At 43.7% G+C, this 15,130-nt stretch overlaps 1 protein-coding gene across 2 annotated transcripts in view; it reads left to right on the top strand.

Moving 5' to 3' along the window:
* The window catches only part of TNC (tenascin C), a 92,111-nt gene that overhangs the window by 16,685 nt on the left and 60,296 nt on the right, over positions 1-15,130 (top strand). Inside the window, exons 2-3 of one of the 2 annotated variants that reach the window (XM_058523874.1) lie at positions 10,576-11,169; positions 13,714-15,123. In XM_058523874.1, the coding sequence (XP_058379857.1) occupies positions 10,713-11,169; positions 13,714-15,123 (1,867 nt within the window). In that variant the 5' untranslated portion in view covers positions 10,576-10,712. Of the gene's footprint in view, positions 1-10,575; positions 11,170-13,713; positions 15,124-15,130 lie in introns of those variants that run through there. The other variant, XM_058523875.1, reaches the window with a different exon arrangement.

Raw genomic sequence — 15,130 nt, 5'->3', positions numbered from 1 at the left:
TGAAGTGGGTCTCCACAGACTTGTGTAGGCATTGATTAGCAATGTCTGCCACGTACACCAGAAGGAAGTGTGTGGGTGCCAGAGATTTGCCACCCCTGGACTCAATGATCTTCTAAAGTTGCTTCTAAGCCCTGCTCAAGTCTGATTTTGATTTTAAAATCCGATGTTTGTCTGTGTCTATGGAAAGTGCTGAAAAACTGAGCCAAACGTTTCCCATCAGGAGCAATGTCTTGAAAACTAAGCCACAGGCAGCCTGTTCTGGAGAAAGCCCTGGCTGAGCAACATGCACAGCCATCCCAGTAGCAGCGCTGTCTCTTGGCCAGGGGACTGATCTCCCAGAAAAGGACTCCACCCTAGGCTCATGAACTTGCTTTTCCTGCTACTGAATTAGGATAGATAGGCTAGGAGGAAAACCAGGGCTGGAGCCACAGCGTCCTCACTCGCCTAAGGATTTCAGAGAATCACTGACTCCTGACACACTGAAACACTAAGAATTATACACTTCCATTGCAAAAGCAACAGGGGGCAAGAGGGAGCTCCCCCAGATTCCCTTATGAATCCCTCATCCTTCAGAGACTAGCATTCCACTAACTGTCTTTTTCAAACAAAAGTCACAAATCATCACAAAATAACAATGCACACCAGTTACTAAGATCTCTCTCCTGTTCAGCCCTGTCCTAAGTGTTGTGCATGCATTATCTCATTTAATCTTGTTTTTTCTCATTTGCAGTTGAAGGAACTTTGTTGTGGGGTTGATAACAGTGTTGTCATTTTACAAACAAGAAAGTTGAGGTGCAGAGAGGCAGTGTTGCATATCTGAGGTCATGGCTACCAGATGGAGCCATATGAAGTTGCCACTATTGAACTCTTTTTGACCTACGGAAATGGCAATTCCATGTGATTCAAACTAATAGCAAGTGGCAGAGCCAGGATCCATAGTATCTGATTCTAGAGCAGATATCTCCAACACTGCACAGACTCTTCTGGGAGATTTGTCAGTTTTAGCATTTACCACTCTTCCCTGTAAGTCTCTCTTTACATGTCTGTGTCCTTTACTAGACTGTGAACTCATGGAGAGAAAGAACTATCTGTGATTGGTATCTGAAACACCTCACGACCTCTTGGGTTCTCCCGTAGCCTGGTCTTAGCACTCTAGCACTCACTCAACTCATCTCTGTTGAATGCAAGAACGAATGATTTTAAAAATGAATTAATTCTCAAGACTCTAGGATGATTGCTGGCTCCACTAGCATCCTAACTGGGCACCAGTTAAGCCACTGTGCTACCTAAATGGATAAGTGCTTTTCAGTGCTGGAATCTAAACACCTAGGTCTTGGAGGGGCTTTGGTCTGGCAGTCAGAGTTTTCTCAATTCTTTTAAGATACAGGTTGTGCTGGACTCACTCAAGTGTAAGGATCAGATGTCCTCAGAAAAAATCCACACTTAGGGCTGTTTCCTGGCTCCTCTCTCCTCCTGACACATTCCAAAAAGGAATTTATGGATGTTGGGAAGAACAAGGGGTGAGGAATTTCTAGAACCTTTAAGAACACCCATGTAAGCAACTCCATGCTTAACTGGCTGTGTACAATAAAATTCTCTTGCCTGTAAGCAAGAAGAAAAAATTTGGTGTGAGCTGCCTCATGTGTTGCCAAAATGATGTGGAAAGAAATTCATCTGCATTTCTAAACAGTAGGAATCCTCCTTGTTCCCCAAACCTATGATATTTCATGTACATGCCTAAATCAACAAGATAAATATATTCTCTGAGATACTAAAAATGAAGTCATAGTAACTAATTCTGAAATATATTCTAGCCAGTTGGAAGTATCATCTTTATCTAAAAATGAAATTGTTTATTCTCCAGCTGTGACCAAGGAAAAAATCCAAAGATTGTTGATTTCTTCAACTAGCAATGGTCTTTGTCCTGGGGTGAGGTGCCTAAAAATAACCGTTAGTTTATTCCATGCTGCTTCCAAAAGATTAGCTACCAAACAACTCTACTGGGGGAAAAAAAAGGAAGATTTGATGACAAGAGGCAGCTTAAAGTATAAAATTATTAACCAAAAAGCCCTTGGGACGTGGTTGCCATGATACTGACTGTGGTTTCCCCACCTATCAAGTGAAGTGTTACCTCAGAGTCATGTTCTGAATAAAAATCCATAATGCCAAATCTGGAGAATCATCCTACACTGGCAACATCTAATACCAAAGAAATAGAAACCAGAGATAATTTTTATCCTTCATCGATAATGAAGTTCTAACATTTTAACACCCTCCCCTGCCAAAAAAATTAAAAAAGCATTCAAAGTCATTGTTTTTTTATCTTTTTTTATTTTTTATAGGGGATAGTCACCATAAATGTGCCAGGTATTTGGAGACCAATGGACTAAATACAGAAGCCTTTGTTCTGCCTACTCATCTTAACAGATGACACTGTGAGCGATTAGGCACCTAGACTTAGGGAAATACAGCATTGCATCCTGGGCTCAGTAGTACCAGCTCTTCACGTTGATTTTCAACGCTCTCCTTAGCATGGTTCGATGAACTCTGCGTGGTCTCTCCTTTTCACTCCCCTGCATACAAGTCTTTACATCCCAGTAGAACTAGACCTTCAGTATTCCCTACATGTTACCTACCTTTGTCGATGTCAGGCAGCCACAAAGGGAAGCTGCTATTATTCACTTTATTCTTTTATTCTCCTCATCACCAATGCGTTCCAACTCCATTGCCTTTTCTCATGTTGTTCTCTCTTTCTAGACTTCTGTAGGCTTCAAATTCCACCCACCTTCTCAGTTGGATCCATCCACTTTTTAGAATCCCACCCATCCCTCAGGTCCATTTCAGATTGCCACCTCTTTTGTGGTGTCTTTCTTGAGCACCTCAATAGAATGTCACCTCCCTCCACTTTGAATATTAATAGACCTAGTTTGACCAATTTCTTTTGTTACCTATTACATCATTAATATAGTCATAATGTATTTCCCTGATGATCCCATCCCTTCTGGATACAAAGTTTCCTCTCTGATCTACTGTCTATTTGATCGGTGTTATTTTTATTGCTTCTATTATCATTAGCTACCATATGTTAAGCTCCTACTATGTGTCAGGCACTGTGCTGGTAGCTTAATATACATTTTTTCGCTTCATCCCATCCTCCCACAACACTATGAAATGGACATATGTATAGTCATGTAGGAGATGAGGCAAGAGAGTCTCAGAGGGGGAAAGTGAATGGCTACAGGCAGCAGCTACCAAGCGGAAGAGGTGGATTCTAGCACAGGTCTATTTCTCTCCAAAGAATAGGCTATTTCTGCCACGCCCAGCTGCTTCATCAACACAATTGTTTAGACTGCTGAGGGAAATGGACTGAGTCCCTCAAAAACTCAGAAGCAAACTAGTGCAGGGTCAACAGAAGATGGAAAGTCATGAGTTATCTTTGACAAGCTCTACCAGCTCCCAAGAGAAGGGTGAAGCAGAGAAGTCAAGATGTTGGGCGTGGCCAGAGTGGTTCCTGGAGCAACCTATCTTTGGTTTTATTTGAGGAGAAGAAACTCATGGAGATCTTGGGACTCTAAAGTATTCAGAGAGAGGAAGAAGAAAAAGAATGGGGGGAAAGGATGCTGACCCGGGGCACGGTGGATGTCCCTTCAGATTTGAGGAGGACAATAACCACAAAAACCGTTCTTCATTTGTATATGTTTGTTGTTGTATATGTATGTTGTATATGTTCATTTGGATATGTTTGAACATGTCAGGCATGGAAATTACAGTGCACCTATCTATTTGCTTATGTTCAGGTGAGTTATTGAAAAATATCATCTTATCTTTCTAGTCTCCTGGCACCTGCATCTGAGATACACACCCATTTTCATTAGACGGGAGACTGAACAGTATCTAACTTTCTTATAGACTCTTCTTGACCTCTCTGAGCCTCAGTTTCCTCATTTGTACCATAGGTTTAATGTCATCAAGCAGCCCTTTAAACCAGTCCTGCTTGATAGAACTTCCTGCAATGATGGAAATGTTCTTTATCCACATTGTCTGAGATTATAGCCACTATTAAGTGCATGAAATATGGGTAGTACAATGAGGGATGGAATTTTTTATTGTACTTAATTTTAATTCATTTTAATTTTAATAACTTCTCGTGGCTAGTGGCTGCCATATTGGACAGCACAGCTCCAGACTAACAAATTCAAAGTTTGCTGCCTTTCTTAAGTTTAAGTTTTCTGCCTTCTCTCTCATGGGGAAATCTTCACGATAGATATTTTACCCCAGATTAATTATGTTTTAAGAATTTAACAGGAAAGAAGTCACCTAAAGAGTCTCAAAAAAACAATTCACGGCAGTTCATTTGGCTCTTGATAAAGTTAGAAAGCAAAGTCTGCTCCACACGTGTATTTTTCTGCATTCAGCATATGTGCTGAGCCAGGGTACAGAGCCAGGCAATATGCATTACTTAGAAATAGCCGCTTTGTCCTGGACATATGACCCCAACGATCTGTGTATTGAGCCAGTGCAAAGGCTATGTCTCTTCCTGCTGCCCTCCTTTGCAAACATTGACTCACCAGATTCTTTAATCTCACCATAAAAGATCAGTCGATTGATTGATAGATAGATAGATATTGATATGAGTATAGATATAGATATAGATTTGTTGTTAGTGCTGTTGAGTCGATTCCAACTCCTAGTGACCCTCTGCACAGAGGAGTGGAACCCTGCTCAGGGTTTTGCGCCATCCTCTCAGCTTCCAGCACTATATCAGACAATGCTCTGCTGCTATTCATAGGGTTTTCATGGCCGGTTTTCAGAAGTGGGTGGCCATGTCCTTCTTCCTAGTCTGTCTTAGTCTGGAAGCTCCGCTAAAACCTCTCAACCATGGGTGACCCTGCTGTTACTTGAAATACTGGTGGCATAGCTTTCAGCATCACAGCAGCACACAGCTGTCACGGTGTGACACCCCACGGACAGATGGTGTGATTCCCTGATGGGGAAACGAACCCAGGCCACAGCAGTAAGAGCGCCCAATCTTAACTACTATACCACTAGGGCTGGCTATAGATAGTTATAGATATGGAGATGATGGAGATGGAGATGGAGATGGAGATGGAGATGGAGATGGAGATGGAGATAATCTCCCAGAGCATATTTGCCTGGGATCTCCGAGAGACAAGTCTCCACTTCACTGCAGAACTCTTATCCTTGCTTAAAAAAACAGACCTGCATATGTCAAGGTAGGAGTTTTAAGAGTTGGGAGAAAGAAAATCCTGGAAAAAATACAAGTTGAAGTCTATATTTTTCACTACAAAAGCTTCCCTTTATTGAGCTCTTGCTGTTGCCAAAGACTGTACCTTTCCCATTATACACATCATCGCGTGCACTTTTCACAACAGTCCTACGAGGACACTCGTGTCACATTTTATTGATGACATGACTCTGGCTTACAGTAGTAGATAACACCTTGCTCAAGGAAAGGGAAGTATTTGAACCATGACTCAAGCCAAAGACAGTTTGTCTATAAAACCTGTGCTCATCAACAGTATTCTATTTACATTCCAGCACCTTGGAACCTGCTATAGTCTCAAAGAATTATTATCCTTTCTATTGGATGATTCTAACTAGAAAAATATTTCTCCTCTTCTGCTGAAATTTGCCTTCTCATAACCAACCCTACCCTCACTCCCAACATATACATACATCAGCGCTCGCTCTGTCTTTTGGGGCCGCAAGAAACAAGCCAGCTCCTGCTTCCCCAGGATTTATACATAGTAATCATGTCCCTCTCAACCTTGGCTTTTTCAATTACAGAATAAACAGGCAGAGGTCTGCCTTCCTTCCTCCTACAAGATATTTTCCAGACCTTCCATTGCCTGATCACTTCCTATAAAGATAAGAATCTACTTGTGCATTTTTAAGAGTCTCTATAGAATAAGTTGTTCATTCTGAAACTTTACAAGCCCTACTGTCAGAACATGATTCTTCATGTCTAACTTAAATATCTCAAACTGCAATCTAAAGTAGTTTTCCCTAGCTCTATCCTCAAAGGAGACATTAACCAGTCAGTTGTCTGCATGACAATATTTTACATTCTTAAAGGTTATTATTTGCTCCCTATATTTTTTTCTCTCTAGTGTAAATATTTCCAGTTCTAGTAAATGTATCTTTGTAAGGTTTGTCTCCTTACCCATCAGTGACTTCTGCAGCTCCTCTTTGATCTAGATCCAAGTTGCTGCTGAGTTTAGGACTGGATTCAATGAAGAAGTCAAACTCAAACTGAAGCTAAGGGAGGCTATTGGCCTGGACTCAAGCTAGCTTTTATTCCTAGGAATGCAACAAAATAGCAGCTACTTTTTAATCTGTGCCTACTATAGCCTGGACATTGTGATAGGTGTTTTAAGTAAAGATCTCTAATCCATAATTTCTTCTGGAAGGGTTTTGACCCTCATTTTACAAATGAAGTCATTTGAGGTCAAATGAGGTTTAGAGAGGATAAATAGCTTGCCAAACTCACAGAGCTAGTGAGTGGCATTTGAACCCAGGTGCCTGTAATTCCAAAGCCTAGGCCTTTTCCACCACACTGAAGATATAGTGGATCTTTCCCAAAGTACAAAAACATCCACCTGCCCTCAGACCACCAGGAGCCAATGGGAAATACACAACCCTCAAGAATTACATTTCCTTTCTCCAAACAACGCAGCGTTTGGCTGTGCCAGTGGACGTCTCTTACACACACAGTGAAAAATCCTCACTCAACCCATACTCTGGTCATTATTACTCTAGACTCATTGCCTTGGAGTCTCAACCAGCAACTCTCACAGCTTTTTAGATGGAAATTTAAGTCCTTTAGCAACACACACAAAAGTGTTGGGTAAAAGTCCAAAAGCATTTCAAACTTGGCCCATGGCTCTTTCTCATAAAAAAAAAAAAAAAAGAGCTAAGAAATGAGGGGAAGAGGGTGGGAAGGAAGGACTTTGTGCAGGCAAAGAGAGTCTATTGCAATTGCAATAGAGTATGCGATCAGTAAATATTTGTCCAGTAAACAAATAAGATGAGCTATGCTCATTTGAGAGAAGAGAAGTTGCCAATTTATCCTCTTCATAATAATTTTCATTCAGTGGGCTTGCCTACATCACAGATCCCCAAATGCTTATTTAGGAAACTAATTTGAATAAGAAAGCATACTCAGAAGAAGCTTTTTGTTTCTTTTTTTTCCCCCCCTAACCAGGGAGTAGGTGCCCTAAGTAGATGTTACATGGATAGTTGGTAAAATATCAAATATGACTATAATTAGGGTGTGGTATGGATAGGAAGTTCTTGATTAAATGCACAGCCGGTGCTTTCTAGGTTCCCAGAGCCCTGGTCAGTCCTACAGAATGTTTCTGGGTTCAATTTTCTCTGCCACAAGCCCTCTCCAGATTTTGCAAAGACTTTCTGTCGTCAGGAAAGAGGTGATCACTTGGAATCATGTTGAGACATTCTGTCATCGGGATAAGATCTTCCTGGAAGAAAAAAAACTGGGAAACCTCTTATAGGATAAACAATCTAAATACCACATCTAATTAACATAAACAGCTAACTTAGAATGTGCAAGTGTGAGAACAGCATGGGCATAGGAAACTATCAATTTGTGAAATGACTAATTAAAAAACAAGTAGTTCTCAATTGTTTTCTTGAACTACATTCAGATGTATTTCCTAATTCAAAAAGACTATAAATGACTTCATACTGTGTATAGATTGTTCTCACATGAATCCAAGGCATATTTTCATCAATATTATAACCACCTAAAGTTTAACCATGTGTTTCTATCTTTACTCAATGATTTCTCAACTGCCTTTGACAACTCTCTGTGCTGTAAACCTTGACAGTCCTGTTTTTTTTCTTCTAATGCAAGTGGCTGACTTAAACTTGGATTGCAGAGGCATCTGCTTTCAAAGATGGCTCTCTGGAATAAACACATTGCCAGCCACAAACTAGATAAAGAGCCAGGCTACCTCCCCACACTGAGGCTTGTTTGTTTTAGAGATCTTGATTAATTTCAATAACCGACCCTTTGGGCTACTTGTTTTTTTCTCTTCCCACTTTTTAAATTCCAGCTCTTATGTTTTAAATTCCCCGATAAAGAGTGTGCCTGTGAAACCCTAGGCCACCACCCTCAACCCCAATAAAAGCAGAACCCCAGGCCCATGCTCTCTCTCTCTCTACCCATGACCTTGCTCTTTGGCCCCAGGTGTGCCTTGCAATATCCACATCCTGTAAGTAATAAATCTTTTTTGTTTTTTCCAAAGTTTCCTGATGGTTATTGCTGAAGGGCGTCTTGCAATCATAATAAGAACCACAAGGGCTGGTCCAGCCACAACATTGGTTATTGATAAGCTGAGACCAGCTCATAACACTCCCCTTTCCTCTGCTACTTAATTGTGCACTCAGGTGAATAGCCATAAGACAACTTAACAATGTTAAGAACTGCTTCGCAGTAGCATATTCTCCTCCATACTCTGTCTCTAATCTTTTTCATTCTTTAACGATCACTTTAAATTCCATTCTTTGCAACACGCCGTGTCCTATGACTCTTTTGACAATTCCTTTTATATCTTTCAAACTCTGTAAGCACTTATATTTTAAACCACAAAATAAATAATTTGCATTCTTTCTTGCTTTGTTCCTCAAATATTGAATGGATGATTCCATTTTCTTCTTAATTCTATTGTTAAGCTCTCTGAGGGTAGGCACTTGGTCTTATAATTATTTCTACCATCCAAAGTGGAAAACTTAATGTGTTAGTCTGCTTGGGCTGCCATAACAAAATACCACAGACTGGGTGGCTTAAACAACAGAAATTTATTTTCTCATAATTTTAGAGGCTGGAAGGCCTGGATCAAAGTGCTGAGAATTCAGTTCTGGTAAGGTGTCTCTCTTCTTGGCTTGCAGATGGCCACCTTCTCACTGTGTCCTCACGTGGCCTTTCCTCTGGGCAAAAGCAGAGAAAGAGAGAAAAAGAGAGATCTCTGGTGTCTTTTCCTCTTCTTACAAGGACACCAATACTATCAGATTAGGACCCCGCCCTTATGACCTCATTTTACTGTAATTATCTCCCTAAAGTCCCTGTCTCCAAATACAGTCACAGTGGGAGTTAGGGCTTCAACATATGAATTTGGGGGAAGGAGAGGACATGATTGAGTTCATAACACTCAGTAAGAATAAGATAAGTACTTGTTGATTGGAGAAGACATCAAAGGCTCACGGACATCCTTTCTGAGCTGTCTCTTGCCCTGAATCATAGTTTGGACAACTGGGTCAGGAACACTCTGTCAGGCTCTTCTAAAAACTTGACCTTTTAAGGTTTTGGAAATAAATCAAGGAGAAAAGAATTTGAGGTTCAGAGAGTCAGAATACTATTTCAACAGCCACATAACTAGTAGGAAGCTCAGCTGGAATTAAAACTCAGTTTGCCTTCTGGAGTCCTTCATTTTAACCCTGCCTCCCACAGCAGAGAAGAACTGGCACATGGTGTTAAACTTGAATTGGAGGGTCGATAATAAGAGGTAGGAGTTATTGAACATCTACTGGGACTATGGCCTTCATGTCGCTATGATGGCTCACTCAGTGCTAGTGAATATTGAAGAGATTCATGAATATATGGTTTCTACTTTTTTTTTTTTTTTTTTTTGTGAGGAGATCAGCCCTGAGCTAACATCCGCCAATCCTCCTCCTTTTTTTGCTGAGGAAGACGGCCCTGGGCTAACATCGGTGCCTATCTTCCTCCACTTTATATGGGACGCCGCCACAGCATGGCTTACCAAGCAGTGCGTCGGTGCGCGCCCGGGATCCGAACCAGCGAACCCCGGGCCGCCGCAGCGGAGCGCGCGCACTTAACCGCTTGCGCCACTGGGCCGGCCCCTATGGTTTCTACTTAATGTTTTCGTTTACATCATTATTTTAACCCTGACATTAGCCATTATGATCTTCACTGTATGGAAGTGAAATAAGACCAATAAAAGTTATATATCTTATCTAAAGGCTAGAGCTGAGATCTAAACTCATGTCTGTTCTGTCTTATTCCAAAGTTGTGACCTTTCCTCTGTACCCTGTTGTCTCGCCAAATTTCCAGAAGTTGAATAGAGAGTGGAAGCTTTCCTTTAAGATTGGAAAATTATTTTAGAGACCATTTTATATCAATACTACAGTGAATATTGAAGGAATATCAGAAGAGCTTCAAACACAGGAAATATAAAGTCAAAATTCACTTGGGGGCTGGCCTGGTGGCGTAGTGGTTAGATGCGCACGCTCTGCTGCGGCAGCCCGGGGTTCGCAGGTTCTGATCCCGGGCATGCACCAATGCACTGCTTGTCAAGCCATGCTGTGGCAGTGTCCCATATAAAGTAGAGGAAGATGGGCACGAATGTTAGCCCAGGGCCAATCTTCCTCAGCAAAAAGAGGAGAATTGGCAACAGATGTTAGCTCAGGGCTGGTCTTCCTCACACACAAAAAAATTTACTTGGAATTGCAGATATTCAATAGATTCAATTAGCAGTAAATACTAACAAGCTTGTTATTTTCTTTGTTTATTTGTAGAAGAGAATTCCTTTAAGAAGATCAGAAACGACTGATTTGGATTCTACTCTGTGCTTCGAAATACCCAATTCTACCTGAGAGTGAGACACCCAAGGACCATAGAATCCCAGAAACATCCAGCCAAACCCACCTCCACCATGGGGGCCATGACTCGGCTGTTGGCAGGTGTCTTCCTAGCTTTACTTGCTGTCTCTACTGAAGGCGGGGTCCTCAAGAAAGTCATCCGGCACAAGCGACAGAGTGTGGTGAACATCACCCAGCCAGAGGAAAACCAGCCAATGGTGTTTAACCATGTCTACAACATCAAGCTGCCCGTAGGGTCCCAGTGCTCGGTGGATCTGGAATCAGCCAATGGGGAGAAAGACCTGGCCCCACTGTCGGAGCCCAGCGAAAGCTTCCAGGAGCAAACAGTGGATGGGAACAACCAGATCGTCTTCACACACCGCATCAACATCCCCCGCCGGGCCTGCGGTTGCGCGGCTGCTCCAGACGTCAAGGAGCTCCTGAGCAGATTGGAGGAGCTGGAGAACCTGGTGTCGTCCCTGCGGGAGCAGTGTACCACGGGAGCAGGCTGCTGTCTCCAGCCGGCCGAAGGTACAAGCTGGTGACTGGCCCAGCCCCTCATTCGACAAATGGGAGAAATGATGAGCATGGCAGGATCCATCAGTGGTTCCCAAAGTGGATTCCCTGGGGAACTAGCCTCACAAAGTCTTCATTAAAGAGATTTTATGGTCAAATAAATGTGGAGAATACAATCATCTCTGTTCTGCTCTTGGTGATAAATGTTTCTCAGAGGAACTTTCAGGCCTCTGAGAAGTTTTGCTTCGAAAAAGCCTATTTCACTTAAATTACTGGTTTCTAAGACTCATTTGACCATGAAATCTACCCATTGTCTACCCCAAAACCTGTTAATATATTATGAAATTCTTGACCCAAAGATCGCTCTCTGAAAGGTACTGATATGGCCCCCTCACCTCCTTGTACTGATAGGGAAACGAAGGCCCAGAAAGAGGATGGGATCCCTCAAGGTCTTGCAATAAGTGGCCAAGTTAGGACTTAAACCACAGTATTCCACACCCCGGGGTTCTTACAAATGTACAGTGCTGCCCATGGTGGTGCACATTCTGTGGGAATTGGAAAAAAATGTTTCAGTTTGATGGCAACAACAATGATGATCATAACTATAAATTGAGCCAACTTTATGTACCAGGCACTGTTTTCATTATCTCATTTAATCCTCCCAATAACCTTTGAGATAAGGTTGAATGCTCCCATTCTATAGATCTCAGAACTGAGACTCACAGAGGTTAACCAAATGGCACAAGATGACATAACGAGTAATAAGAGATAGAAGCTTTGAATGCGCCTGTGTGTCTCCAGAACTCACACTCTCCCAGTTATACCTATTCACGTCCTTTTCTAAGGAATTTTGCCACTTTGAAATTATGTCTTCATCTCCACTCCCTAAAGTTGATAAAACTACAGAAGTTTCAACAGCTGCAAGTCAGAGATGAAAATCTCTATTTCTGCCACTCAAAAAAAATTACTGGGAAGTACTTGGACAATTTATTTCAAGAGTAGACCTAATCACGGTTAAGTGAAAAGTACTATAGGGTACGCTCTAGGGTTCTAAGGCAAAATAAAAAAGTTTTCTTTATGCATAAATTAGTTTGTCTTCCACCCTGTCAACTTCCTGGCAAAGTGCAGGTGGGAGTCACACAATAGAATTAGCACTAAATAGTGAGTGGAAAGAATTGCTTACGGCAGTGCTATCCAATAGAAATATAATGTGAGCCATATATGTAATCTTAGATTTTCCAGTAGTCACATTAAAGAAATGAAAAAGAAACAGGTAACAATAATTTTAATCATCTCTTTTATTTAACTCAATATAGCCAAATTATCCATTTTTCAGCCTGGGATCAATATAAAAATTATTAATGGATATTTTACATTCTTTTCTTTTACACTAAGTCTTTGAAATCTGCTGTGAATTTTACACTCACAGCACGTCTTAATTCAGATGAGCCACAATTCAATTGTTTGATAGCTACATGTGTCCAGTGGTCACCATACTACACAGCACAGGTTTAGAGTCTCACTTTTCAAACTTTTATTCTTAATTGCCTTCCTTCCTGCTGTCAGGAAGGAAATAAAATACATTAATGCAACTGGGTCTAGGTGCAGAAAAATGGAAGTGAGTTTCGTTTCTTCTCCTTGGGCTCCATGGAGATCACTCCAGTTACACCTGCAAGTTAAGTGACGACACGATATAGACCTCAAAGAATGAAATTATGCCAGCTCTGACCACGTATTCCTCAGATTCACTCACCACTATAGCCTTCGGGAAAGAGAGGGGAGAAAGATAGAGGCACAGGAGTTTTGTGGAGGCAGAGCCAAAAGTGGTCCTGACAGAATAAGAAAGCTGCCTCATTTCTGTGGTGGAAAATTAGAAAGTTTGGTCACGTAAACCCGTCTACCAACTTGAGTCAACCCAAAAAACTCTGGAAGAGAAAATAAGAATAAACACAGCAGCAGGTTCTTAGTGTCCTCATTTAACCCTGATATACCCCAGGGAAGTGGGCTCTTAGTCCCACTTGATCAATGAAGAAACTGAGCTCCAGAGGGTCTAAATCCCTTCTCAAATCCAGCACAGCTTTGAGTCAAAGAGTCAGAATTGAGTTCAGTTCAACGATGATTTCTTGTGTGAAACAATTGTTCTCTAATGTGTCCGACCTTGGCTAGTTACAGGAGAAGTAGTAACATAGCCCAGCACACTGCATTCCACAAGGCAGTGAATCAGAATCGCTGGCATCATGAGACTACTTGAAAATTTGATAAAAACTGTAGATCCTCTCCCCATGGGTGGAAACACACACACACACACACACACACACAGAACTGCACACATAAACACACTATGTTTGCATATGAGTCTACAATTTCAGAGATCACAGGTTAAGAATTCCTATCTAGTGTGATTGGATGGGGGGTCCCATCTGATTTCACACACTAAGCAACTAGTTTTCAAGCCAGATGGGATCTGAGGGTGCAACCATGCTCTGGCTGAATTTGAATCTGGGTTTCGCGGGTAGAAATTGAAAATTGAGCTGAGCGCATCTGTTCTCTTCCTTGCAGGCCGCCTGGACACAAGGCCCTTCTGCAGCGGCCGGGGGAACTTCAGCACTGAAGGATGTGGTTGTGTTTGTGAACCTGGCTGGAAAGGCCCCAACTGCTCTGAGCCCGACTGTCCAGGCAACTGTCACCTGCGAGGGCAGTGCCTCGATGGGCAGTGCATCTGCAATGAGGGCTTCACAGGGGAGGACTGCAGCCAGCTGGCTTGTCCCAGTGACTGCAATGACCAGGGCAAGTGCGTGAACGGGGTCTGCGTCTGTTTCGAAGGCTATGCCGGGGCCGACTGCAGCCAGGAGGTCTGCCTGGTGCCCTGCAGCGAGGAGCACGGCAGGTGTGTGGAGGGCCGCTGTGTGTGCCGAGATGGCTTTGCCGGCGATGACTGCAACGAGCCCCTGTGCCTCAATAACTGCAACAACCACGGGCGGTGCGTGGACAACGAGTGTGTGTGTGACGAGGGCTTCACGGGAGAAGACTGCGGCGAGCTTGTCTGCCCCAACGACTGTTTCGACCGGGGCCGCTGTGTCAACGGCACGTGCTTCTGCGAAGAAGGCTTCACGGGGGAGGACTGCAGTCAACCCACCTGCCCCAACGCCTGCCACGGTCAGGGCCGGTGCGAGGAGGGCCAGTGCGTGTGCGACGAAGGCTTCGCCGGCGTGGACTGCAGCGAGAAGAGGTGTCCTGCTGATTGTCACAACCACGGCCGCTGCGTTGATGGGCAGTGTGAGTGTGACGATGGCTACACGGGAGCTGACTGTGGAGAACTCAAGTGTCCCAATGGCTGTAGTGGCCACGGCCGCTGTGTCAACGGGCAGTGCGTGTGCGACGAGGGCTACACTGGGGAGGACTGCGGCCAGCTGCGGTGTCCCAATGACTGCAACAGCCGCGGCCGCTGCGTCCAGGGGAAGTGTGTGTGCGAACAAGGCTTCCAGGGCTACGACTGCAGTGAAATGACCTGTCCCCATGACTGCCACCAGCACGGCCGCTGCGTGAATGGCATGTGTGTCTGTGATGATGGCTACACAGGCGAGGACTGCCGGGAGCTGCGATGCCCTAGGGATTGCAGCAACCGGGGCCGCTGTGTGGAGGGGCAGTGCGTGTGCGAGGATGGCTTCACCGGTCCCGACTGTGCAGAACTCTCCTGCCCCAGTGACTGCCATGGCCAGGGCCGCTGTGTGAACGGGCAGTGCGTGTGCCACGAAGGCTTCATGGGCAAAGACTGCAAGGAGCGGAGCTGTCCTGACGACTGTCATGGCCGGGGCCGCTGCGTGGACGGCCAGTGCGTCTGCCAAGAGGGCTTCACGGGTCCAGACTGCGGGCAGCGCTCCTGCCCCAATGACTGTAGTAACTGGGGGCAGTGCGTCGCCGGCCGCTGCATCTGCAGTGAGGGCTACACCGGGGAAGACTGCTCGGAGGGTGAGTA

The sequence above is a fragment of the Diceros bicornis genome, chromosome 28, assembly GCF_020826845.1.
Source record: "Diceros bicornis minor isolate mBicDic1 chromosome 28, mDicBic1.mat.cur, whole genome shotgun sequence".
Taxonomy (NCBI): domain Eukaryota; kingdom Metazoa; phylum Chordata; class Mammalia; order Perissodactyla; family Rhinocerotidae; genus Diceros; species Diceros bicornis.
Note: the sequence above shows the minus strand (reverse complement) of the source record. Positions and strands in the feature narration are given on the sequence as shown.